This window comes from Harpia harpyja, chromosome 22 (assembly GCF_026419915.1).
Source record: "Harpia harpyja isolate bHarHar1 chromosome 22, bHarHar1 primary haplotype, whole genome shotgun sequence".
Taxonomy (NCBI): Eukaryota; Metazoa; Chordata; class Aves; order Accipitriformes; family Accipitridae; genus Harpia; species Harpia harpyja.
The window spans coordinates 10,357,808-10,384,787 of NC_068961.1; the positions used below are offsets into that span (position 1 = coordinate 10,357,808).

The 26,980-nt window shown below is 41.3% G+C and overlaps 1 protein-coding gene across 10 annotated transcripts in view; it reads left to right on the top strand.

Annotated features, from left to right (window-relative positions):
* The window catches only part of SLC9A7 (solute carrier family 9 member A7), a 79,267-nt gene that overhangs the window by 26,746 nt on the left and 25,541 nt on the right, over positions 1-26,980 (top strand). For all 10 annotated transcript variants that reach the window (XR_008233053.1, XR_008233055.1, XR_008233054.1 and 7 more), the window contains exons 2-12: positions 9,544-9,743; positions 11,070-11,147; positions 11,859-11,935; positions 12,930-13,042; positions 14,408-14,513; positions 14,800-14,946; positions 18,960-19,060; positions 19,415-19,503; positions 19,618-19,731; positions 22,187-22,298; positions 23,663-23,816. Coding sequence is in view for 7 of the 10 variants with exons in the window: in XM_052774139.1 (XP_052630099.1) it covers positions 9,544-9,743; positions 11,070-11,147; positions 11,859-11,935; positions 12,930-13,042; positions 14,408-14,513; positions 14,800-14,946; positions 18,960-19,060; positions 19,415-19,503; positions 19,618-19,731; positions 22,187-22,298; positions 23,663-23,816 (1,291 nt within the window). In the remaining 3 variants the exon portion in view is untranslated. The remainder of the gene's footprint in view (positions 1-9,543; positions 9,744-11,069; positions 11,148-11,858; positions 11,936-12,929; positions 13,043-14,407; positions 14,514-14,799; positions 14,947-18,959; positions 19,061-19,414; positions 19,504-19,617; positions 19,732-22,186; positions 22,299-23,662; positions 23,817-26,980) is intronic.

The following is a 26,980-nucleotide window of genomic DNA, read 5'->3' on the forward strand; positions in this document are numbered from 1 at the left end:
GTGTAGGAGGTTGGGAATTGCAGCTGTGGGACCTCTGGACAATGTGCTGCTTGTGAGCAGGCCGAGCTTTTGGCTGGCTTTTCTTGTTGCAGCTCGAAGTACAATCTTTCTTCTTCCTCTCTAGCTCATGGGAATCAGTCAGGAAGACAGAAGTGTCACAAAACTGCTCATGCACTGCAGGCTGCAGCAGCAGTCATTTGCCTGGCTTCTGCAGTTAGTACTAAAACAACTGCTTAAATTTTATACTGTATATGAGAGCAGAAAAAGGAGTGTTGGGCAAGTAATAGTCAATTTCTTTGATTCTCTGTTCAGCTGTCCATCAGGTCTTAGAAAAGTATTTCCTGGCTTTTTTCAGTTCCTAGCATGTAAAGTGGGATGGATGTCAAGAGTAGGTGGGTCAGCGGGTTAAACAGCTGTAGAGTGGGATTGAGAATTGTGGTGTGTTTGTGGGAAGGCCACAGCTGCTGAAGTGCCAGTGCTCGGAAGAGTCACCCAGAAAGGCGAAACAGAGGGAAATGTGGCTTCTCGGATCTGCTTTGGGAGACATCTGTAAATGGCAGGTTGCCCCTACGAGATGGTATAGTTCTTCTGTTGAGACTGTGTGTGTTTGGATGTTGCAATAACAAGACTTCTATGGTCAAACATGATGATCGTAGAAAGCCAGAGTTGTCATCTTGCCGCTATTTCTGTCTTTTGGGTCGGTGCATTTCCCTGTAAGCCACAAACCAACTTGTTTACAAGTGCAAGTTGTTTTTTTCCCCACAGCTACAGAGTGTGGGGCTTGCCTCAGCAACAAAGATTTCCTTGAAAATTCAGTCAACTCGAAACCTTTGCCTGTTCTACAGGTAGGATGTTAAGTTGTTAGTAAATAGATGGGGCTTAGCACAAAAAGACCTTTGGGAAGAGAGAAGTACTGGGAAGTTCTCCTTGAGATAACTGAAAACCTTTCTGATGCAGATTTTTAGTTCATTCACCTTGGTTAAAGTTCTTCCTGTTCTTTTCTTCCTAAGACTTTGCTTGGGCCCCTGTCCTAATCAGAAACTCCCAGAAATGGTTTTTAGGATGAAGGTCTCCACAACACATCAATCGCTTTAAATATCCTTCAAATGAGCGAAGGCCTGAGTCTGGGATGCAGAACTCCTCATAGCAAGAGAACAGGCTTATCTGTAGTTAATAGCTCTCCTTGTAGCTATCGTGGGCTCTTTGAACCCAAAGCCGTACTGAGATGGATGTATTTCCTGCTCCCTTCCCCTTCATTCTCTCCTTATGTCAAACCTTCAAAATTAAATGACAGTGTCAGCAGATTGCTGCTGCTTAATGAGTCTCAATTGGGTTACAGATTGAAGCCTGACTCCTTGCAATGACAAATTAATAACTCCTTCTGCTGAAGCTTTACAGCATGTTTTAGGGGGGGAATAATTATTGTCTCAGCTCTTTTCTTTTAAACTGGGAAGCTTCATTTCTTGCTAGTGCCTGAGCCAGGTGATATTATTGTAAAGCTTTTTGTACCAAGTGGCTTGACATTATTCTTTTTTGGACTCTGGGGCGCTTGTGGCCTCCTGTTTGAGAGATGCTCAGTGTTTCTAGCATGCATATGCAAATGGGGAAAAAAGCAGTAACAAAACATAAGGGTTAAATAGGAAGTTTTCTGTTATATACCATATAGCTGCTGCTGCTCCTGCTGTCTGTTCTTCTCTGGTGCCTGCCAATGTGGTCACCAATAAGCCTGGAGGAATGAAGCTCTGTGTTGGGGTTTTTCCTCATCTAGCTTAGAAGTCTGTGTTGAAAGAAATGCTTCAGCTCTGCTCCTGCCGCAGGGGACTGGGACTACTTGCAGTTGGCACCCTGTTAGGGAGTCACTTCTGTATGGGGCAAGGAAAGGGAGCCACAGAGGTTAGCGTCTTTGTGGTTGCCCATTGCTGCTCACGCCTTTAGGAATGTGTGTGGCGTTAGTATATGTATGACTTTCACTGCTTTGGGTTTTATAACTAAGGATGAATGCTTATATTTTTGGAAGTATAAAGAATGTTTTAAAATGTTATTTATAAAATATTTTAACAGCAAATGCTGTGTTAAATCTGTGTTGCATGAAACAATGGTTATGTGGTAAATGAACTCAAAAACGTGCGAGTTGAGATTAGTTGCAGACTCTGACCAACTGTGCAATCTCTGACAAATACCTATGCCTTTTATAACTGTGGTATCTTATTTCTAAGTTGAGAGTGTCTCTTTAAGTTGTCTTCTGTGGCTTGTCTGAGTTCTTCCACTGAGTCACTGCTGAAGTTGGGAATTGGGTCAGGAGCCCTGACTCACAGTCCTGTGCTTGGACCGGAGGCCGCATGTTCTTACCGCAGGACAGCAGCTTCTTCCAGGGCTGAGCCTTCAGTTTAGGCTGTTCAATATATGGTGTGGGGCTGTGGTTTGTTGTGGGGTTGTTTGTAGGGGTTTTTTTGTTTTGTTTGGTTTAACTCTCTCTTTTCTGGATTTTAGATTCTAGGAGAGAATATAGGGAGCAATTTTTCTTACTGGCTATCATTTTGCCACATCTTTATGATCATGTTTCTGGGGTTGTGATCTTTCTAATAGTGTCTATTCATCCCTCCAAATTATTTGGAACAAACTAATTTTTCTGGAGCTACAATTCTCCTGTGCAAATGTGAAGCTGTATGTAAAACTTAATAATTAACTATTGAAATTCCAAAGCAGTCTTCTGTTTAAATCTCTTGATAGTTGTATTTTTAAATTACCTTTTTTCTACCTTAAACCTGTTCTTTAACCCCATCATCATTAAGAACGTGCATTACAGAATAAAGCATATCTGACTGCTTCTGTACTTCATAATTTATTTTTTTTTTACCATTTCATTGTACATATGAGTATGTAGATCACATTAACATGACACGACATGAAAAATAATTAGTTCCCCTAGGAAAAAACAGAGGAACAGTTAGTCAGAAGGCATTTTTGACCATCACAGACACTCTTGTGGGTTTTTTGGAACCCAAGGCTTGCAAGAGGGCGAGGGTGCACACAGTGCACACATGTCCAGCAGAGTCAGCAAGTTAATTTGACATTTGGTTCTGCACAGTGTCCTGATAACTTTTTTTGGAGTAATCTGTTTATTTAAATTCAAAACTATGCTTAGTTTGGGTTATTTAAAAAGTGAGTAAAATGCTTACTACAAAGATGCCCTTGATAGCATACTGCTACGTTTGCCTACAAGGAAGAATTACCAGCTTGTTTACTGGCTTTTAATTTCCTTATCTAAAATAGCCCTAAGGCAATGACAAAGCATGACCTTGAATCTGTTACTCAGCATTTCAGATTTTGGATATCCCCAAAATTTCCTTCAGACTTCAAGAATTGGCATCACCTGCCTCCATTGCCTGCTCAAAAATGTGCTGCTGGTTTTTTTGTTGTTGTTGTTTTTTGGTTTTTTTAAGTGAAATGCAGTGAGGACTTGTCTTGTGTTTACACTGCTGAACATAAACTGCCAAAGATGAGGATTAATTTCAAAACAGGCTTCCCATTTTTCAAGTCTTTCATCTTCCGCAGCGATGTGACAGGCTGATGAATGCCATGCTGGCAGTGTTGCACCATTAAGAAAGGAGCTAATAGATTAGTGATGCTGAGTGCGAGACGCTAACGGAGATCTGGAGCTCTGCAGTCATTTACTTAACCCTCCTTCAAGGGGTCGTGTAGCTGTGTTCGTCTGCACTCCTGTACGGGATGGTACAGTGAATGGCAAGTAAAGAGAGCGGGTTGCTAGCACTTCTGGAGGTGGTATATAACATTCAGTCTCATTTTTTTTAATGTGCAACATTACTAGCTCAGTTCTGGATCAGAAACAATGCTTGAATTACTTTTTAAGAAGTGGGAGGAAGGAAACTTCCTCCTAAATCACTGTCAAATTTGAAGGTGTGGACTGTGAGGTTCAAAGGTTGACCCTGTATTAGGAAAAACACTTTCTCTGTTGGTGTTTCAGGCTATTTAAAGTAAAACTTTCCAACTGTGGTATCTTGATGCACACAAACATCCTATAGTAAAACAAGCTGTGTGATAACTACTGTGTATTATTATTATTAGTCTTTTGCTTTGAAAATACTTATAGGGATTTCTTTCATCCTTCTTGCCAAGTTTTCATTCATCTTTGTTTCGTTATCTTCAAGCTGGTAAAAAGTTCAGTTTGGGAGTAGGGAGGAAAAATCCATAGACTTTCAAATATAAGAAATCCTTTTTACATATTCTTTATGTGGTTTTCCAAAAGCAAAGAGGTACTTTACTCACCATCACCTTACACCATGAGGAAGCTGCTGTCCAAGAACCCAAAATGTGCTACTCTCTCTGTCTCTCCGTGTGGGCTGTGCTAAGAGGAGACAGGCTGTGTGCCGAGGTGAGACTGGGTCTCGCTGCTGACGGTGCTGCCCAGCTTGACAGTCAGTGGTTTGCTGTAGTGTCGCTTCCAAAATTTACTATTTTTACATTTAAAAAAAAAAAAAGGAAAGACTACTAGCAAGTGCTGCCTCTGCTGTATCACAGTGTCTGCTTTTCTGTATTTGTCTGGCAACAGCAGGAGTCAAACGTCTCCTGGTCACCCGCTCTGCCAGCTTTCCATGGGGTGAGTTGTGGCCCAGGGCAGGGGGCAAGTCAGGGCGGGTTGAGGAAGTACCAGGATCTCTTCCCGGTCTGTTGGATCACTCTGGCTTTTATGATCAGACTCCTGTATAGCCATTTCTTCTCCTCTGACTTAGTTTCAGAGTCAGCAGTGCAGTCTGTCGTTTAAAGAAAAATCCCCCAACCCAAATCCAAAGCAACAGAAATCCCCAAGACTGGCCCAGGAAGCAACAAAGTTGCTTTTAAAGAAACCTTTGCAGCATAAAGTACCTGTCTGAGGGGTCCAAATGTTCATGGGAAAGAGGACAAATCACAGAATTATCTAGGCTGAAAAGGACCTCTGGAAGTAGCCTTGACCAGCCCCCTGCTCACAGCAAGCCCCCATAGCTTGGGTCGCTCAGGGCTATGCTCACCTGAGTTTTGGCTGTATGTAAGGATGGAGATTGTACGGCCTTTGTGGACAGCCTATTCTGCTGCTTAGCCACTTCGTTGTTTAAAAAAACAAAAAAACCCAAACTGTACCTGATTTTTTTTTTTTTTCTTTTTTTTTTTCCCCTCCCCTGTATTGCAACAAGTTTGTTGCCTTTGGTCTTAACCACCTTGCACTTTTCAGGAGAGTCTGTCCCTCTCTTCTCTGTGTTCCCAGGAGACAGCTGCAAACAGCAAGAAGATCCCCACTGAGTCTCCTTCAGGCTGAAACGTGGTTAATACAAACTGCACTGCACAGGGAAGGACCCTCAATATTCAGTGCCGGGCTCTTTACCAGGAGCATACGAAAGAAACTATCTAAACAGGTTTGAGTTCACAGATTGATCCAGTCCACTGATTCACGGTTTGAATTCACTGATTGAACCGTGTGTCGTGGAGTGCAACTACCTCTGGTTCCTGCAGACTGCTGCCTGCTGAAGCTCCCTGAAACCTCAGGGCTACTTCTTCAGCAGAGAATCAGGGTGGAAACCACGCAGAGCACAGCTCTGACCAGGGACAAGTGCTTGCGGTTGTGCATGCCTATCTGAATTCATATTCTCACTTCAGTGGCTTCTGTGCTCAAACAAAACCAAAAGTAAATATGCCATTTTAAATGGTATATTGTTAGATGGGTGTTGACTATGTCTGAAATCTAATGTTTTTTATTATCAGTAGTGATTTGTTTTAAAAGGGAAAAAATATTCCCAGCTTTTTAATGCCTCATTTCCAGTAAGACATTCTTCATGTACCAGCTGTGTGATCCGCATTGTACAGGCAAGATAGAGGCATAAATGCTTTCTCTGTAAAAAGTGAGAATGCAAGTCATACATACAGGGCATTAAGTATTAATTTTTGAGATTATCGTTCCTGAGAGTCTTTGAGCAGTGTTGTAAACTTGCCCTTGCAACAGTAATCACAAACCAAAACTTTGAAAGTAAGGCTCTTCTCAAATTTTGAAGTATTTGTAGCCCATTTCTAGCTTTTTTCTCTTGTGACAGTCTTGCAGTAAAAGAAAGTGCTGGATTAGTGGCCCTAGAGGTTTCTTTTTTGAAGCGGTAAAATGTTCTTAAGCAGTCAGATAAGTATTTGCTCTGTTGATCCAGGTTGTCCACAAACTCTTCAACAGTGAGACCTTGTGGTACAGAAGTAACATGGAGTTTGTGTACTGATTCTTCTGTATCCATTCCTAGCCTCCAGCATCCATCCCTCCCCTTGCTTCCAAATAAGCAACAGAGCTACACTGAATTTACGCTTGTGTTAATGGCCTAGAATTAAGTCTAGAGTATCCCACTAGGTTTGTCCCTCGAGCAATTCTGGCTCTCTCTTTCTCTTCTGTTTTTGTTCTGCAGATGCAACTCTGAGGTTCTGGAAATGGTTGAAATCAATTATCCAGAGAAAATTTATAGAGCATGCCCTGGCCTTCCATATAACACCTTATGGCAGGCAGCTTAGAAGGACATCCTTTCTGAAGCTGTAAATCAAGCTGTTCGGTCTGCCTGAAAAGCATTTGGGTTTTTAGGTTTTTTGGAATCTTCGGGGCTGACTAAATATATAAGCTTTGTTAATGTTGCTTTATCAGGTGAGATGGAATGTAGAAGTCATCTAACAAGTCTAGTAACTTTTTAGCATGTAAAAGACTTGATGTTCATTGGAAAACTGAAAATACTTCCATACAGTTTTCCATAAAGACTTTAAATTTTTTTGGAAAAGCATTAATGACTTCAGGATTTCTGCAGCTCATGTCTGTCAAGCGTGTCCAGCTGATGCATTTCACTTTAATGTTCAAAACCTGTTATTTTGGGACTGTATGGTAAGTATAACAGTATGCCTGTACCTTTATAAGGTCAGGGAACTTTCCCTTCTTCTAACTCATCTTTTGAACTACCAGGTACGTAGTATTTTTTGCTAATGAGGCTGGCCAATGAATTCACATGGAATTCACATTCCAATGAATTCACATGGAATTTTTGTGGCCTCCTTGGCCCCTTCCTGTTTTCATACCTATTTCCTTAAAAGACTGAGCCATGGGTAGGTTTAGCTACTTGACTGCTTCTGCTGGCCTCTTGCCTCAAAACTGGCCACCCTGGTCCCAGCTGCATCCTGCTGCAAGACAGCAGCCTGGCAGCAGGGATCAGATGTTCCTAAACCGTATGGTGCTCAGTGCAAATGTCATCCAGTTTGGTATTTTATCAGTAGAAGGTGTATGACAACAAGGTATTTCCCTATAGCTGTGTTAGCTAGGCCATGGGACGCTGAGGGTTAAAAGATGTTTCACTTCAAATGCTATGTATCAGTTATGGATATAATTGGCATATCTTCCAAACTTGTTTTAAAATAACTGGTGTATTTTGTTATGGGGGGGAGATGTTATGAGTGGATTATATCCAGTTGTATAATGCAATTACAACCTGCTCTCCAGTGCCTCTTACTAATGCAATAGCAATGGGGGTTTCCCATCAGCTTTTGCAATGAATTCACCAAGGGCAGTCTCTGAGTGTAAGAAGCTGTTATGTGTGTCGGTGTCCCCCTCTCTATTCTCAGCTTAGTAGCAGTATAGATTTGGCTTTGTGCCACCACTATGCATAAGCTCATTTGTACAGTTTTAATTCTGGCTTCTGATTTACTACGGGATTTCTGGCTGATGCTGATTATTTCAGTTTTTAACACCGACAGTCTTCCTGATGTATTCTGTGAGCTTAGCTCTTCCTGGGTGTGAGGGGGGTGAGGGCAGCAGAAAGCTTTGGCTGCTTGCCTGGCTGGGTTGGTGAAGATGTCTCTAGCCATAACTGGTAGTGCAGGTGGCTTGGAGGTGACTGGCCGTAACCTGTCACTTTGCGCAGAGCTGCGTTTCCGACACGTCCGTCATGCATAGCTGTATAATGCTCCGGGGTCATTAGGAGCATGCTTGTATAAACCTCCGTATTTAAATTGTCAGCATTTGAAATTTCAGTAAGTAGATTTATCTCGCTGAGGGGGTTTCTTCCCCTGTGTTCTCTTTGAGCATGTAACTCTCTTTTCTAAATAAAGTACATCTTAATCTTCCAGTTACTTTTTAATGATCTTGTTGCCGCTGTGTTCTCTTGATCATAGAGAAAGAGTGCTGGAGGCGAGCCGCCCACTAGCATCACAGCTACTATCTGCTGTACTTTCTCTTGCATTAAAACCATTTTTCCACTCTGAACTTGAAGAGAATGAGGTGTGTTCTTTTGGTTGGCTTTTTTGGGGTACAGTTTGGTTACTCTTTACACTATGCCATAAAGATAAGTCTGTCTGGGGTTTTTTTGTGGTGTGTGATAGGATTTTTTTCTTTATTATACCTCACTTATTCTCTGGTTATTACCTGTCAACTTCATTTACCATCTGGGAAAACAAATCTATGGATGCAGAGTGAGGGTCACAGGGAGTAAAACCAGCATTGACTGTTGACTTGTCAACAAAAGGATCAAACATCCATCTTCATCTTGCAGTTGTCTGGAATGAGGATTAAATCGCAAATCATCCTAAGGCAACAGGAGAGCCTTTAGTAAGTGGGTATCAATTTGTTTGCTTACGAGACCAAAACTGTTTCGACTGTTCTTATATGTTCTCTCCACAGAACTGGAGTCTTGTTCTTTTCTTAGTACATTGTAAAAGGAACGGTGCTCAGTTAAAACCTTGTGCTTCTCTAGCCTCCTAGCATGGCCCTTCCATTAGGTTACAAGTTATTTTTTGGCATTGTGTTTGATGCATCCCTTATTGATGGTGTTTTCTGGTTGGATTTTATCTAGGCTGGCTGAGTAATTCTTCCTATATTCCTGAATCTCAGGTCTCTTATGATTGCTCATTTTTAACCTTACTTTATTTTTGGTTTTGTGAAATGTGGAAAATACTTGCAAGAGACATGTAGCTGACTTCTTTGTGCATGCCACCTGAATTTTAGTTGCAAAATGTGCAGAGTACACAGGAGATTGTGCAAGAAGAATTGTTTGCTTGCTTAGAACTGCCAGGCAAAAAAGCTGCATCCTTGCTGCAGCCATAAAACCTTATGGCAAACATCACTGTTTCAGCTCAGTTAGGGTCACATGTTTTCAGCAGTTGTTACTTGCTGGCAATAGTGTATCTACTCACTTCTGTCCTTAGGCAGGTGAAATGTGTTTGATGTGTCCTAGTGTTTACCCTCTTGTGCAACTCTGGGTTTATGCGTTAGAGGTGTGAATGAGGGCGAAGAAGGCAAAACACGAAATGGAGTATTTTGCTTGTCACTTCAGGCAGATACCAGATTTTATAAATTCATCAGTAGTTTTGATGTGCTGAGGGCCTCTCTTCCTCTGCAGGAAAATGATAGTAATGATTCACTGCGAAATGTTGATGATGCATGTACGCTTGTAAGGCTTATGCATTATACCTTGGATGTTACTTGAAACTAGAAAGTTAGGTACAGGAGTAGCAAATCAGCCTCATGGATTTTTAACTCTCTTCCAGGACTCATAGTTGGCGTGATCTTGAGATATGGGACTCCTTCTACCAGCGGCCGTGACAAGCCGATCAGCTGCTCGCAGGAGGACAGGCTGTTCACAACCCTGCTGGTCAACGTCAGCGGGAAGTTCTTTGAGTATACGCTCAAAGGGGAAATAAGCCCCGGGAAGATCCATAACGTGGAGCAAAATGACATGTTGCGAAAGGTGAGGGTAGACCATTTCTTGAGCTTGGCTGAGTGTTTCTCCTTTATCTGTGCTTCCCTCCCTCCTCCTCCCCCCTCCATCCCATTTGAATGTTAGGTAGTATCAAGTGTCTGTGTTCCTGATAGTAACAGCACTTCAATGCTTAATTCAAAAGCACCTTCTGTATTATATTGCGGCTGGTGAAACTGGGCTCTGTTGCATGTATGTAGTGCTTTCCCAAAGCCCTTGATTGCTGTTTGAAAACTTAACGAATGTTTCTAATGTCTGTAGAATTCGTGAAGACCAGCTGAACAAAAAAGCCTTATGCTGCCTTGTATTATACAATATAAGGAAAATGATCATTTCTTAATGAGAAGTGATTGTTTCTTAGTGTTTTGGTTTTTTTCCTAGGGTTTTTTATTCTGTTTATTGTGAGGAAATAGTTACTGCTTACATCCCTATAAACTACCAAATGAGACAGTCTGGTATTGGAAGTGAAATTCATCTATCAACTGTTACTCAGATGTGCTATTTAGCTTCTCATTCTATTCAGAGGCAGGAATTAACCACCTTTTGTGTGTATCAAAGCTAGACTTTGAAGTATAGGATTGAGACTTTAAGGTTTGTAACCTAAAAATACTTCTTTCTGCTGACTGTGAAGAGAGCTTAGGTGTCTGTATGTACCTGTCTGCTATAGATATCTAAAGTTAGCTGAAATGAATCCTATTCTGGGAGTGCACACTTGTGTTTGTCTTCTAACCTGTGCTTAGACAGGGGCTGAAGAAAGCCTAGTTAGTCTCACACATGTGCAGGTCTTCTGTTTGGATTTTCACTGTTTTTTGTTCCTTACTGTAGTGTAGTCTTTCATGGATATCCGGAGCTTCTAATGCAATACATGGAAGTGACGTATGATCCCAGTTCCTGAAAACCAGTCTTGTATCTGGCTTGATTGGCTTATAATAACTATACAGTGGCTAGACTTGCAAAAAAAGTAAGCTAAAATAGCATTTCATCTGCAGATATATGAATATCATGTACCACAATAAAAGAGATCTTCTCCTGTGTCATTTCTATTAGAATTTTTTAATTTTAAAAAGTGGACTGTGTTTGGGACTACTGCAAGATTATCATTGGTGATGGATATAATGCCTGTTTTTTTTCTAGATGCTGTTTACCAAGAAGAGCTGCAGCTTTTTGCTGCTGTGTATGTATAGAGCTGGCCAGTATATTGGAGGGTCAGCTTAGCTATTTCAACAGCCAAAAATAGTAGCTGTCAGAAAATGAAAGAGGAAAAAGACCTAACAATTTGCCTATGTCTGTCTCTAATTGAAGTTTCTTTTTCTTTAGGTAACATTTGACCCAGAAGTTTTTTTCAACATTCTGTTGCCTCCTATTATTTTTCATGCTGGTTATAGCCTGAAGAAAGTAAGTGTAATAATTTCTGAGGAGAATAGCTTTTTTTTTTTTTTTTAATGTGAGTCTGCTGATTTGTTCAGGAATGCAGTCTCAATTTCAAGCATGTTTTTTTTATGGCACTAAGAAAAATCTTGTTTCCTCCATAGATGGTTAGGCCATATTGTTTTAAGAGAAAATGCATGTACTTTTTACTATAAACACATTAAACTCTATTTAGTCTTGCTGATTTGTTTTCCTTTGAACTTTGCCAGAGGTTAACCTCAGTTTCATTTAAAGTAAAAGATGTCCTGCTATGTATTGTTTTGGTCCTTCTCAAATATCCAAAATGCAGTAAATTATGCTGAGAAGTGGACTCAAACCTGAATCCCAGTGGGGATGTGCCGGACCCTGAATGGCAAAAGGGCTCAGATTCTGCTCTCATTTGAAGACGCTGTGAATTGGTGCTGGTTTTCAGTTTTGCAGCTAACTTTTACATCTCTTATGAAAACATCTGTGTGGAAAGCATCCTGTCAATAAGCTACATGTAGGATTTAGTACATGGTTCAGATTTGGTTTATTCAATTTATTGAAGTTGGACAGAATTTACATTGCAGTAATTGAAGTGTTTCTCTGAAATGATGGAATGTTTCTGTGTATTAATGCAAGTGTAGTAGTGTATGTTTTTGAACAACTGATGTAACTTGTTTTAAATCAGTATATAAACCTCTTTTTCCTATGCAGAGACACTTTTTCAGGAATTTGGGGTCCATTTTGGCTTACGCCTTTTTAGGAACAGCAGTCTCTTGTTTTATTATTGGGTAAGTGAACTCTGTGATATCAGTTCCTTTCTGTACTAAAGTTTAAGTTGATAAAGTATATGTTGAGCCTTCCAGATTGCCTCAATTTTGTAATTTGTTTGTTTGAGGATTTTATTTGTGTATCCTCCAGACAAAATGCAAATGTAACTTTTGCTGAGATTTATCCCACTTCTAAGTAATACTTGAAATGATATTGTCAAGTTTGAATCACTTGTCAAGTCCACATTACTAAAGAGTGGCATTGATTTTTTTGATGTAATGGTCTAGTCCAAAACCAAACCTTGTTAGACTCTTACTGGAATTGACTTTAACTTGAATTGTTGACACTACTTGTAATAGAATTTTAGCTATCAAACTTTTAAAGATGTCCCTTTCAGTGCCCACATGCGTGCGCGCACTGTCTCTTTCTCTGCATATGTGTATATATATAGTTTTATGTATATATGTACACAATCTACTTTAAGATAGCTAGTCACACTGGTTTACTTGCATACAATCTCTTATGCTGCTAATATTAGTGTCTGGTGTATGGATATTCTGAAATACAGAAATTCTGAATTGCATAGGTGACCTTGGTTTGTTTCTCAAAGAATTTCACTAGAGAAATACTTTGAAGGCTATTCTTAGCTCAGAGCTTTTGGCCTATGTACTGTGTTGGGAGAAGCAATACTGAGGGGAATTTTCAGCAGCAAAATGTTCCCTTTCGTTGAAAAAGGAAACAACCTGTAGATTCTGTGTACTGGTTGTGCGAACAGATTTCATGCTTTGCTTACTAATTTTAAATTACATCTTCTGGATCATATATCACTTGACTCAGTTCATAGGAAAAAGAGGAAAATTAATTTTGAGAGCTTAGTGTTAAACTGTGGCAGTGCCCCACAAGGTTGTAGCATAACCAAGCCCACCTGCAATATTGTTGCTTGTGCTTTTCCTTTGCCTGCCTGAAATGCACCAACTTGTTTGACTTGGACTGTTTTATCCTCTTTCTCTTCAGGAATCTCATGTATGGGGTTGTGAAACTAATGAAGTTGGTGGGTCAGCTCTCTGATAAATTCTATTATACAGACTGCCTCCTCTTTGGAGCGATAATATCTGCCACTGATCCAGGTAGCTTGCTGAATATTTTTTAATAATCCTCCAGAATAATCCTATTGCTAGGATTTTGGCTGCATAGCATGAAGATATTAATAGCACTTTATTTTCAGTTATGTTATGAAAGTATCTCTGATCCTCTTCTCTGAAATGCCTAAAAATTCTGAGTTTTGTGAAAGCCGTTCTCTGTCGGTTTGGTGCTGGACTGGTATGACATGATGGTATGTTTGGGGAAAACTGTAACTTTCCTGTTCAAATACTTTAAATATTTTTTTTTTTCCCCCAGTAGTTTTTTTGTTTAGTGTGCATCAATTTTAAGACTGAAAATAGATGAAATTATTACATATCTGGATAGCAAGACTTCCTTCTTTAGCTACATTGCTTGGATACATTACATTGGATAATTTAAGAGCAATATTTGAGGATTTTAAGCTCTTTAGGTGTGGGGATTTTTTTTTTTCTCCTTCAAATGAACTTCATGTTTTACAAGTTTAAGCAGAAGAATTCTCTTCTGGCAAAGTAATATGAGCTTTTGCTAAAATAATCTAGTCATCCTTCAAAGTCCAGCAGGCTCACATAGGTGTCTCTGCTTGACAGATCAGTGTGGAGAGCTGGTGTGTGTCAGGGCCTGGGGTAGGGAGTGATGAAGTATGAAGCTTGACATTTAAAACAGCTTATTTGAGGTGCTCAGTGGTGATTTGTGTGAAAATGGGAAGTAGCTCCTGTGATTGAGCTGAGCTCTGAACAGCTGGTGGTTGCACACAATTTATGCAAAAAATCACCATGTGATTTTTGAAGCTTGTATATGGGAACATCTTCAAGATCATGGTCTTTCATCTCAGACTGAAGTTTCTTGAAAGGATGGTTATAAATATTTAGCAGTCTTGCCCTTTTCGGATTCTGTGCAAATGCACGCTCCTGTGGCATAGCATATGCTTTGGGGAACCCTTAGGATTATTAGCACTATTTTACAATGGCTGAAATAATAAAGCTATGTCAACAATCCATACAGCCTTTAAAAGCAGCAAGAGCTGCACAATATTTTGTTGATTATTTTGTATGGAACATGTTCTACAAAAAATACCAGGGCTTTGGTAGAAGTGCTTTGTCTGCCCCATGCACCTTGGTCATGGGGGCTTTCCTATAAACACTGCAGGTGGGAGGACAACAGAGCCACATCCTAATAGAGCTGCCCTAAAACTGATGGTGGAATTGCTTACCTATAGATAAACACAACTGGTCTGTTTCCCAGTTTAATTTTGATCCTGTACTTCAATTCCTGGGTTTTGTTGCTTTAGGCAAACTGGAAGGTCTGCTCCATCAGCTCACACAGTCATTCCTAAAGTCAGCCAGTGTGATTTTTCTCTTTTCTTTCTGTAGTTACTGTGCTAGCAATATTTAATGAGCTGCATGCTGATGTCGATCTCTATGCCCTTCTGTTTGGGGAGAGCGTGTTGAATGATGCTGTTGCCATTGTATTATCTTCGTAAGTAACTACCCGAATTTCTACTCTGAAATTACTTAATTGCTTCTGGTGTTTGTCTAAAATAAATGTTTTTTCTAAGAAATGTTATTTTAAATTTAAATGGAATAATGAACTGAATTAATAAACATTGCAAACATTTGCCAAGATCCCTCATGCATACATACACCAGAATGGCAAATTTGCCTTCAGTATGGGATTGTCTCTTCTGTTGCTCACGTGTTGCTGTTACGGAATAAAACTTTTCTGATGCCACTTCTAACTTCTCATTGTGTTACTCTCTTTCTAGATCTATAGTTGCCTACCAGCCAACAGGTGAAAATACCCATGCTTTTGATGCAGCAGCATTTTTCAAGTCTGTTGGTGTTTTCCTGGGAATATTCAGTGGTTCTTTCATGATGGGAGCAGTGACGGGGGTTGTGACAGCTCTGATATCCTTTTTCATGTTTAGGTCTTCCAGACTAGATGCCACATTCAGGTATTAACAGGGCTCTCCTGTTTCCAGCTATAGCAAAATTGACTCCTGCTTGTTTTAATCTGAGTGTGAAGATGTGATCAGTATTCATGCAACCTTTGTCTGTAGAAAAGCATTATAGGTACCCACAGAAGTCAGCTTTTTCCAATATAACTGTGGCCACACTAGAAGTTTTAGTGGTGATGCTGCACACTGGAAGCCAAGGGGAGGCCCTAAATGGGCATGTCCTAATGTTCAGTTTCTTCTTATGAAATTAAAAAAATAGGGTTTAGGCTTGAAAGACATCTCGTATGGTAACTGGTATTTGATTCTGTCTTCAGTAAAATCATTAATGGCTATTTCTGACCCCACAGGGTTGAGTCTTACATTTAAACTTTCTGCTGGAAATCTGATGTAATCCGTCTTGGACAAGATTGTATCTCTACCAGACTTAACATCATAACATGATGTACTTTACATGATCTGTCCTGTTCTCCTGAAGCTTACTGCTGCTATTTGATTAGAGCTCTGAGGCGCTCAGCAAGCGATTTATGTGGGTTTTAGGCTCAGGCAGTAAATATTAAGCCTGACTTGCTCCAGAAAGCATGATGCTTCTTCAGGAAAAAATTAAAATTCTTTGCTTTCAGACTGGCTAGTCTAACCGTATTTGTATGTATCCCAGATTGCTTTGATCTGCCTAGACTTATGAACAGCAGTGACCTAAAAGGGGAAAAATGTGATATTGTATACAATAATCATGAATGTGTGACTCTTCATCTTAAGCAGTCATGACTCAACTGTATCTTATTATATACACATTGTGCAGATTTGTCTGATGTGTCTGCATAATGGAAACCCTTCAGGTATAAGGGGGAAGCTGTTCTCTTGATGCTTTAATGTTCCATCTTCTAGTTCCACTGATCTGCAATCAGTGTGACCCAGAACCATGATTCTTCATCTGGCTTTTAGGCTACTGGCCATCCATACATCTAGCTGCTCAAATGCTGTTGCTGTGTTTTTTGGCTTGCTGGCTGGCTACTAATTACAGCTGAAATGCATTCGGATCCATTTTGTAAAATCATTCTTCTGAAGCAGCAATCGGTTCTTACTGTTTCTAATATTTATGCTCAGGAGGGTGATAGGAGGCTGGGAGCGGGGAGGCTGTTCAGAAGACAGCCTCTGTAGTGGTTTTTTTTTTGTGTGTGTGTGTGTGGTTGTTGTTGTTTTGGTTTTTGGTTGTTTTTTCTTTAAAGAAAACAACAAAACAAAAAATCCTTAAATCATTGCTCAATTACACAACTTTATTTTCTTTTGGAAAAATACTTGATGTCATGCAATAATGTAGAAGCAAACTGTAAATTTGCATTTTATTCTTCATAGCTGATTAGAACCCATAACTTAAGTCATGAATGAAGTTAGTAGTTTGTTATTCCTGTAGCTGTGAAGTACCTATAACTGTACCTCTGAGTGAGAGGTTTCATGCAGTCATGCATTGTCCTTTGAAAACAGACAGAATACTTAGTTTCCAAATATGATGCAGATAATATACAAGGACTTGTTCTGGCTTTCAGCAAGCTGTCTTGACCTCACTATCTGTGGTTATTTTTATAATAGTTAAGGTATTGTACCACTTTGTATTTTCCTTCTAAATTGCAGAATCTGCCTGCTTGAAATGAAGTAGAAGGCCGTGTCTAAGGAATAAAGAAAGTTAAGAAAACAGAAATAATAATTTAATTTGAATTAACACTTCAGTTTGGTCAATTATATGAAATAACAGAATGGGGTTTTTTTCTTACCTTTCTTTCACCTTCATCTTCCTCCAAAAAGATGAACATAGGTTTTCATTTCAGATTTAATGAAATGTTTTGGTATGGTTACTCATAACAGCAAGGGGAATAAAGAATTTGATTCACAAAGCTGCCAGAATAGACTGGAAATGAGGAACTGGTTCTGACATGGGCCCTTGCCTAATTTCAGGGGAACAAGGTTCAACCTGTTCCTCTCCCATCGAGTGACTGTGGCTGTCCAGTTTCCCAAGCATCCATGAATGCTTTTTGAGCCAGGCGCTGGGATAAACTTGCGGTGGGATTATTTAAGCACTCTGTGGGAAGATGGGTTCTAATTGTTGCTACAGTGGATGTTGCTGCTTCAGAAGCATGATCTTAGAAAATAGGTCAGTTGACGGAGAGGAGGAGTTCAGCTGAGTGTAACAGTACATCCTCAAAAGTTTTAGAGAGATGGTTTACATGGAGAAGTGACGGTGTGGAGAATTAGCAGCTGTTTAAAAAACTGCTGAGTTTTATATTTGGTGTAATGCCAACTGTCATGGATAATGGTATTTTTTTTTATGATGGTTTGGGCTTTTGTTTTGAGGGCAAAGTAGGTTTGCAGTTGAAAGTGTGGCTGCAGTATGGGTTTCAGAGCCCTTGCCCTTCTCCAAATTAGCAGAGAATGCCAACAAGAAGTAGGTGTGAGTGGGGAGCAGGCAGCTGGCCTCAGGATTGCTTCATCCTAACCAGGCTCCCATTGAAATGCTGCCAGCTGTTAGCCTCTGGTGTTAATCACTTGTGGCGTGTTGTGAATGCCGTGTTCTGTGATAAAGCCCACAGGAGACTGTTTCAGCTGAGTCTCTGGGCTACCTGACTGGTGCTTGCAGGAGGCAGTCGAGTGCTGTGAGCCCCAGACCTCCCATGACCCGTGAATTTCCTGTGAAAAGCAGTGCTGCTCATTGCTTTTAACATCTCCATCCCATATTGAGCCATGACTCCCCAAGCAGCTGTGCTGCCATTAGCTTTAGATTGTGTAGTGCTGCAGAGAGCCCAGGATGCAGCTGTGTTACACATGGAGAGCAGTGGTGGATGACGGTGCAGCCTTGATGTGTCCATTGAGTTACCAATTGCCTTCATATGAGCAGGGGAGAGTGCTACCACCTTACTGTTTCAAGTATCCTTGCTGTGCTCTTGGATTTCCAAGAAGATTGTACTAGTTGTCAGCTTTCAAAAAGATGAGGGATCTCTCTACCACCCCTGTTAGCATATGGTTTCTTTCTGTGTCCTCTAGTAGAGTTGTGCATAGCTGTCTGCACCTTGGGTACAGTGAGCTGTTCAGTGTTTACCTGTTGCCAGAGTAATGATGGGGGGGGGGGGGGAAACCAACCCAAAATTCTATAAATGTGTGAACAACTTTTTTGTAGTATGTGAAGAGCTATATTTAACGCTACTGAAATCTGTTCCACTTCTACAGTAGCTGTATGAACTGTTAATTCAGTGTGTGTTTGACATTCCTCAAGTTTTGCTCTCCTCTGGAAGACGAACTTGGTTTTCCTTCCCATTGAAAGACTAAGCTGCTCTGAGTTGGCTTTTACTCTAAAACACATCAACATAAGGAGAGGAAATATATTTTGTTGTAGGCAGGATTTCTGTTTTGCCTCAGAACCACAGAAGTAGCCATGCTTGCTGAAAAAGACTTGTCAACAAATCTGAGCAGAAAAATTCTGCTCAATCTACTTCATCTTAGGGTTGCTGTAGTCAAGAACAGCCCAGTGAATTAAATGCTTCTGAATGTATTTTATGCTTTGTTTGAAGATGGAGAGGGATCTTTATTGGCATGAGTGTGGAGGGGACCAAACCCAAATCAAACAAAAAACCCCCTAAAACCCAAGACACACAATCTAAAAGGAACACCAGATATATATTCCTTCCCTGCTGGCATTTTGCAGGGAAACATGGCATAGGGTAAGATGTTACCTCAAAGAAGTGGAGCTACAGTTAGGCCATGGATATGTAGCAAAAATATCCAAAACTGACTGCTGTGAGGGGAGACCTTGATTCTGAAGTTTGTGTTGATGTGATGGAATGGATGTTTTTCAGCACTGAAAGTGTTTTGTTTTACAACTAGCATTGGTCGTTAGCAAATAAAAGTGTTTTTTATAAATACTGGGTACAGACAAGCCAAAGGATTTATTTTTGATCCCTTAACAAATGACTGAACGTGACAAAGTTTACCAAGTTGCACTGCTTCCCCCTGCTGGAAACGGCTCTCTTCTTCTTGATGTCCTGGAGCACTTTCTTGCTCGCAGAAGCTTGTGGATTTACTGGTGAGTTGTTGGGATTCAAGTACACGGAGACAGAAGTCCTGTCTGTCTTAGCAGCCATTTTTTCCACTTTCTCATTGGAACTTACCTATGAGAAACATGATGTTGGTACTTAAAGCTTTTTTTACGTTCTGTACAATGTCACTGAAGGTGCAGCTCGCTGTAACAAAGGCTTTTAAGAGCAACGGTGTGGTTCAAACACCACCTCCCCAACCTGGAATCTAACTCACTTGAAAATAAGGTTCATAAAATCTCAAGGTTAAGGATGATGTATAAATTTAATAGAACTCAGGAAGGGAAAACGTGTTGAACTCACACAGTAAACAGGCTGATTTTTACATGTAATTCTGTTCACAGGTGTGGTGGCTGTCCTCTTCTGTGGAATTACCCAGGCGCATTATACATACAATAACTTGTCAGTTGAATCAAGAAGTCGCACTAAGCAGGCAAGACTGTCTTTCACCTTTTATACAGTATATTGCTGTGGTAGTCTATGTACTATTGTTGCTGAAAAGCATCTTTATTGCTTGACCTTTAACATTTGACTGTTTTCTCCCTAGCTCTTTGAGGTATTGCACTTCCTGGCTGAGAACTTCATATTTTCTTATATGGGTTTGGCACTGTTTACTTTCCAGAAACACATATTCAGCCCAGTTTTCATCATTGGAGCTTTTGTATCCTTTTTTGCTTTGTGTGAGGTTTCTCTGTTATCTTATGTGCCTGAAAACTTGTGGTGTCTGTTGGCTTTACCAGACAGAGGATGGTGGCTGACCTGAGTTTCCCTGATGTCTTGCAGGCACAATAATTTTGAGAACAATCTTTGGTTACCCCTTACGTCAAAGCCCTAAGGCCTCTGCGCCACACAGTTTGGCTCTGTAGCTGAGCAAGTGCTAGAAGATATATGATTTCAATAGATAAATAAACGAATATGCTTTACTGTGTGACTTGGCTATTGACAGCCAGCAGTGATTGTGTTGCTCTTGTATTTGAACTTTGGAGGCCTAGAAAAGGATTAATTTTTCTCTTCGCTTCCAATGGTCCCTTGAAGAAAGCAAACAAACTTCAAGTAAATAAAGAGGATTGTGGGTGACCAGATTATCTTTGGAGCATGGCTCAAAGGTAGAGGTCAGGATCTCAGGTGATGGGAGGAGGAAGGAACCGAGCTGTAGTGCAGACCGTGACATGAAGGGTACACACTGCTGAAAGGTGCTGGTGTTGGAGGTGGGTATCCAGTTCCTATTGTCCCTGGCTGACTTGGTACCTGGCTCTCAAATTCCCCAGAAATGAACAATTCCTAGTAGTCACGCTCATGTAAACTAGGATTCCTCTCTGCACCCTGCCCCTGTTGAAATGGCTTATGTAACTATTTTTTCACTATATTCCTGGCTGCTTCAAAATTCAGAGCAATTAAGTGTGCATAAAGCAATGGGAACTAGTCTTCCAGTCTTTATTTCTCTCTGCCTGGTGCAGGAGTAGGACTAGCAGCAATGGAGATAAAACCCCGTGAAAGAACACATAAAGATGGCCTAATCTGGAGTGTACTTCTTTTCTCTCCTCCTTTCTACTATTTTTTCTCATCTCTGTACTGCTTCTAGGGATTTATCACATTTGTCTTTTATTTTCCTGTGGCCATTTACTTTTTCTGAAACAGTAATGAATTTTCTCCTGTGTCTCCTCACGTCCTTTCTTCTGACATAAAAAATGCTCCAGAGCCCTGCAGCCATTGGATAAAGACATGAAGAGAATAGTTGCATCTGGTATATTAAGCATTGTAATTTTTCACCTTTGCTGTGGCCTTCCATCCTCTCTCAGGTTACGCTATCTGTCTTGGGTTTGTTTTAAGTATTTATTTTGTTCCTTTCTCTTTCTACCCACCTACCTTTTATTACATTTTCCACATCTTTCTACTACTGCACTTAACCTCTGTTGCCTCTTAAGCGTTTTTCTGCCTTTGTGAGGAGGGCAGCTAGTACTAGCACCTACATTTTGCCTCAACAGCTACTGTCCCCATTGAGTTAACACCTTGTGGGGGTGAAATGTAGAGGCATCACTGGCTGTTGAAAGAGAAAGTTGGACTGCAAAGGCAGAGCTAAAGCCTCAGTGTCATTGACAAAATCCTAGCCATTATTCCTACATACATTGGTTATGATGGCTTCTGATGTCTGATTTCTGCAGTCCTCAAAAGGACTGCTATAAAAGTTGTTCGCAATAATTACATGAAGCTTTTTGTACAAAGTAATAATCAAAATCTTATTTTCCTAGAGACATAATTTCCTGCAGACACTATTGCTTTACTCTAGCTACAGCAACAACCCAGTGGTGTCTAGAGCTCTTATATGCTTTTATTTTTTTTCCATAAGATAGCTGTTTCATTCTTCTAATGTTGTTATCCCAGCAGCAAATGATCAGTGTTTGGTGGGCTTCTAGCTGTGTTGGTGTTTTATAGGTTTTCAGCACATCACTCTAGTTTGTCCCAAAGTGTTACCTAGATGGTGGAGGGTGTATTGAGCTTTCTGCTTCTTCACTGGAACCACTGGATGTTTTATACCACAGTAAGGGAGGGAAGGAGCTTACCACCTACTGTCATGAATTTCTGCAATACTCTCTTACTACTCTTTTTGAACTTCGTTCTAGTGCCAACAAGTGCTTTTTGGATTTATCATCTTGGTAACTCTGTACTCTTAAGTGTGCTTGCCAGCCAGTAGGAGACTGTGCCTCTGCAGGTGCTGTAAGGGAGTGGCTGCTTGCTGGTCTTATGTTGGTTTTCCTTCTGTACATAGGACTGAGTTTCTGTTGGTGTGAAACACATAATCGAATGGTGGTAGTGATCGTTGTTTAAAGTGTGAATTTTATAAGTAAAGTGTTCACTTGTACAACTGGTAATTTTAATACTAGGTATAATTGCACTATGCATTAAAAAGCTAGGTTATATTAGTTAACTTGCATTCTGTGCAACGAGTTCTGTATGCACGTAATAGATGAAAGTCTGTTTTATGTAGACAGACATAACAAGAACACTGGATATCATGATGTAAGCCTCTCACTAAAACAGAAGCTTCATGTTAGAGCCAGGTACCCAAGAGTGCATACCTCAGGAAAGTGAAATCCTTAACCCTCAGCTGTGAACAGATTGCAATCTTTTTGGGCAGAGCTGCACACATCTACCCTCTCTCATTCCTGTTGAATCTGGGCAGAAGGCATAAGATCAGCTGGAACTTTCAGCACATGATGATGTTTTCAGGTAAAAGCAAAAATGTTTGGTAAAGCAAAAAATCTTACTTTTAATGCATAAGCAATTTATAGTACTACCTTCTGCTTTTATAATCCACATCCATGCATCCTGAATAGAAGACTTAATGGTTGTTGCAGTGTGCCATCACCTGTCTTTCAACGTTTACAGAAAGTGTGTCACATCTGGGAAGAGTGACATCTTGAAATGCCAGCTGCTGGCAGCAAGCAGTCACTTCATGTTGGGAATAGAGTATTTTCATTTGAAGTGCATCTGAAGGGGATAGGGGAATTGGGATGTATCTCTTCCAGAAGGTTATTTCTAGCTGAGATGATGTACACATTGTGCAGAAACAGGTATCTGCTGAGAAAATCGAGGTGTATTTATGGGTGCCCTCTCCCACTTAGTTGAAGAAAGCAAGGTATTTGACTTAAACTCCCTTACGATTTCTGTCACACAGACAACTGTTTGTCATTTAAACCAAATCATGGAGTCTGTCTAAACGTGTGCATCCTCAAGAAGTGCCGGGGATGCCTCTGTACACAAGAGGGTGTAAAGAAGAGGGAGCCAGACTATTTCCAGTAGTGCTCAGTGACAGGACCAGAGGCAGTGGGCACAAACTGAAACACAGGAGGTTCCCTCTGAACATCAGGAAGCACTTTTTACTGTGTCCAAGCACTGGCACAGGTTGCCCAGAGAGGTTGTGGGATCTCCATCCTTGGAGATATTCAAAGGCCATCTGGATGTGGTCCTAGGCAACCTACTCCAGGTGACCCTGCTTCAGCAGGGGGGTTGGACCAGATGACCTCTAGAAGTCCCTTCCAACCTCAACCATTCTGTGATTCCCCTGCTTAGGTCTGCAGATGGCCAAATGCCATGTCCTTGCTAGTGGAGTTTCATAAATGGGGGTGGGGGAGAATATAGTCAGCCTGTGAACATGTTATTAACTAGAATATTTTTCCAGCTGATAGCAATTTCATATCAAGGACTCATGCTTCAGTTATGGAATCAACTGGAAAAGTGTGCATTTTCATTTGGATTCAGGGAGCTGCTTGATTTCCATAATATGTTTTGCTGTTGTCTGCAACTTGTTTGTTTCTGCATTTCTTTCCTGTTAGTTTCTGGAAATATTTACACCTTTTCTTAGCACTTGTGGATTCTGTAAGTTACAGAAAACTACCAGGGCAAATTATGTTCTAAATCATCCCAGGGTATAATTTATCAGGGAAACTGAGGGAATTAAAACTTGCTGGAGTCCAGTGCTTTCTGCCTGTCGCTTTGTGCCTGTGTGGCAGGGAGGGAGCAAGGAAAGATGCTGTGTTATAAATAGGCGCAGTTGCACTTCTGAAGCTCCACTATTTCATTTTTTCACATAGGTCTCAGGGGAGCCATGGCGTTTGCTCTGGCTATACGAGATACTGCTACCTACTCACATCAAATGATGTTCTCAACAACTCTCCTCATCGTCTTTTTCACTGTGTGGATTGTTGGTGGAGGTACAACTCCCATGCTGTCATGGCTGAACATCAGGTCAGTATGCAACTGCATGCTGGGGAAACTTCACTTTTCAAGTGGCAGCCGTGCTAATTTGGGCATAGTCCTACAGAACTTGTTTGGTGCTTGCTAGAGTTGTTCTAGGTATTTAGAACATTATGTTTTACAGAGGAAAGTGCTAGTGCAGGTTGGTGAAGAAAATGTACTGACGCTGCTGGGATTCAGCCTAAAGCTCTCTGATGCTCTGCAAGTAGGTATCTAGGTCCTTGTCAGCCCAGTAGGACAGGAAATAGCGTTGCCAATACAGCAGCCCCTATATTGAAAAGAAAGAATCTATCTAGTCCCATATAAACTTCTCTTCCTATTGTACTAAGGCGTTTCCCTGTTGTCTGGCTCTTGGTAATGGCCCTGTTATGTTTTTTAAGTTAAATGGATTCTTTAGTGGGTGGTGCTAAACTGAATGCACTTTAAACATCTATCCAAACAAACCTGATGTTATCTAAACAACTGGGATAAATGGGATCCTGCTAGTCTTCCAGGTGTGTTTCCTCCTGTTTAGAGAAGACCTGTGAAAATGGTGAGTAGCGTGATTATAGATGTTTGCCTGTAAATCCTGGCCAATACTTAGTGCTTTTGGGCTGCGAGTACATTCATGTTTGAGGATACTTATCAACAGAAGCGCTAGAGAATTGTGAATCAATCACTGTTGAAGACCACGTATGTTGTTGTTCTGTGAAAGTTTTGGCAGTTGGGTGGGCGAAGGTAAATAGAGTGGAATTAAAACAATGCATGCTGTACAAACCCTTCAGTGTGTTTTTCATATGTAAATTATTTGTGCTCTTTGGCACTTGAAAGCCTGCTTTGTCTTGCTTTCTAACTGTGCTAATCAGAATTTGTATCCTATTGTCATGTGATAGGATAGGAAAAAACAATCTTAGGTAAAACCAGTTTCAGTCTTTGGAAGAACTGATCGTTCTTAGGGACTGGTGCTACTTTTGGAAAACTTAAGTGAACTGTTTGTGGCAATAGGTAGCAGGTGTTTTCTAGGTTGGCAAAAAAAAAAAAAATAATTGACTAGGATTCCCAGAAATGCTTGTGAACTCTTCTCATTGAAGGTAGCATGCTTCCAGCCGGAGACCAGCATTTCAGCAGTCATTTACAGTATCACAGCTCTAACAGCAAACATTGGGAAATCACAGTTTCCTTGTTTTGGTGCCAAATGAATTTATTTCTGCCCTTTAAAACTGTCTTTAAATGCAAGTTCCAGATGTTTGGCTAGCAGACCAGAAAGAAGCATCACTTCCATGTAGTCAGGCTCTCTGAAGGTCATGTCACTAGCAACAGGTAATGCAACACCTGGTGTGAAGTCAACAACAGAACAAATTCCAGTGCAGTTGTGTCATTAATGATCATGAGATACCACATCCAAACAATATTTCTAAGCCCAGCCTGACTGGTTTCTGTTCCCAGGTGAAAGCTGCGTAACAACCTTAAAAAGGTACCTGGAAAATAGTTGTGAAGTAGCAGCTTTTTTGGTCGTTGTGTCCCAGCCCCCCCCCCCCCCCCCCCCCCCCCCCCCTCCGCGCATTGAGCCTAGGAAGCAGTTTATGGAAGCATCCAAGAATATGCACTTACTCCTTCAGCAGGACTAATCCGGTTCAGTAGTGAGACTCCACGAGCCTGGCTGATGAATTGCTCCTGAAGGGAAAAAGGGCTAACACCGTATCTATACCAGGCTTGCCTTTTGGGTAGGCTATACTTGCAAAAATCATTCATGTGGCCAACAAGGCAGAACAGCTGGAAAGGCTATGATACCATTCCTAAAGTAACTGCCAAAAGGCAGTTAGCCGAACCATAGTTTTGAGTGTTTAGCTGTAGTTTTTGGGGAGATTTACTCACTCTTGCCAGTAAGCAGTAATTTTAACTGTCATTTGTTTGGCATGGTTGACAGAAAATAAATGGTTAACTTCCCTATTAAGTGAAGGGTATCATATAAACAAGGAGGTCTGCCTACAGCTGCCTTGATAGGCACTGATCTATTGATCATAGGATCGTTTAGGCTGGAAAACACCTTTAACCTAACACTGCCATGTCCACCACTAAACCATGTCCCTAAGCACTGCATCTACATGTCTTTTAAATACCTCCAGGGATGGTGACTCCACCACCTCCCTGGGCAGCCTGTTCCAATGTCTGACAACCCTTTCAGTAAAGAAATTTTTCCTGATATCCAGCCTAAACCTCCCCTGCCGCAACTTGAGGCCATTACCTCTCGTCCTATCTCCAGCCACCTGACAGAAGAGACCAGCACCCACCTCACCACAGCCTCCTTTCAGGCAGTTGTAGGGAGCGATAATGTCTCCCCTCAGCCTCCTTTTCTCCAGACTAAACAACCCCAGCTCCCTCAGCCGCTCCTCATCAGACTTGTGCTCCAGGCCCCTCACCAGCTCGGTTGCCCTTCTCTGGACACGCTCCAGCCCCTCCATGTCTTTCCTGCAGTGAGGGGCCCAAAACTGAACACAGGACTCGAGGTGTCACCTCACCAGTGCCCAGTACAGGGGGACGACCACCTCCCTGCTCCTGCTGGCCACACTATTTCTGATGCTGGCCAGGATGCCGTTGGCCTTCTTGGCCACCTGGGCACACTGCTGGCTCATATCCAGCCGGCTGTGGACCAGCACCCCCAGGTCTTTCTCTGCCGGGCAGCTTTCCAGCCACTCTTCCCCAAGCCTGTAGCGCTGTGTGGGGTTGCTGTGACCCAAGTGCAGGACCCGGCACTTGGCCTTGTTAAACTTCATACGATTGGCCTCGGCCCATCGATCCAGCCTGTCCAGGTCCCTCTGTAGAGCCTTCCTACCCTCAAGCAGACCAACACTCCTGCCCAACTTGGTGTCATCTGCAACGACAGACGGTGATGATGGAAGCTGCACTTGAGATCTCACGAAATCAGAATTGTGCCAGGAGGTGGCAGCCGTCTGCAGCTGATGGAGAATTAGAAATTGTGCTGGTAAAGAGCACTTTCTGCTGGAAAGAAGTCCTGTCTGACCTTACAGATTTAAGAAAGGGACAAATTAGTTTCCAGCTGAATTTTAGAAACATGCTGCTTTTCTCTTTTCCATCCCTTTCTACCCAGTGGAAGAGGTAGCAGGAAGAAATGAAGGTGAGATGCTGTCCCAGTGCCTTGCTCAGCAGCCTCAGCA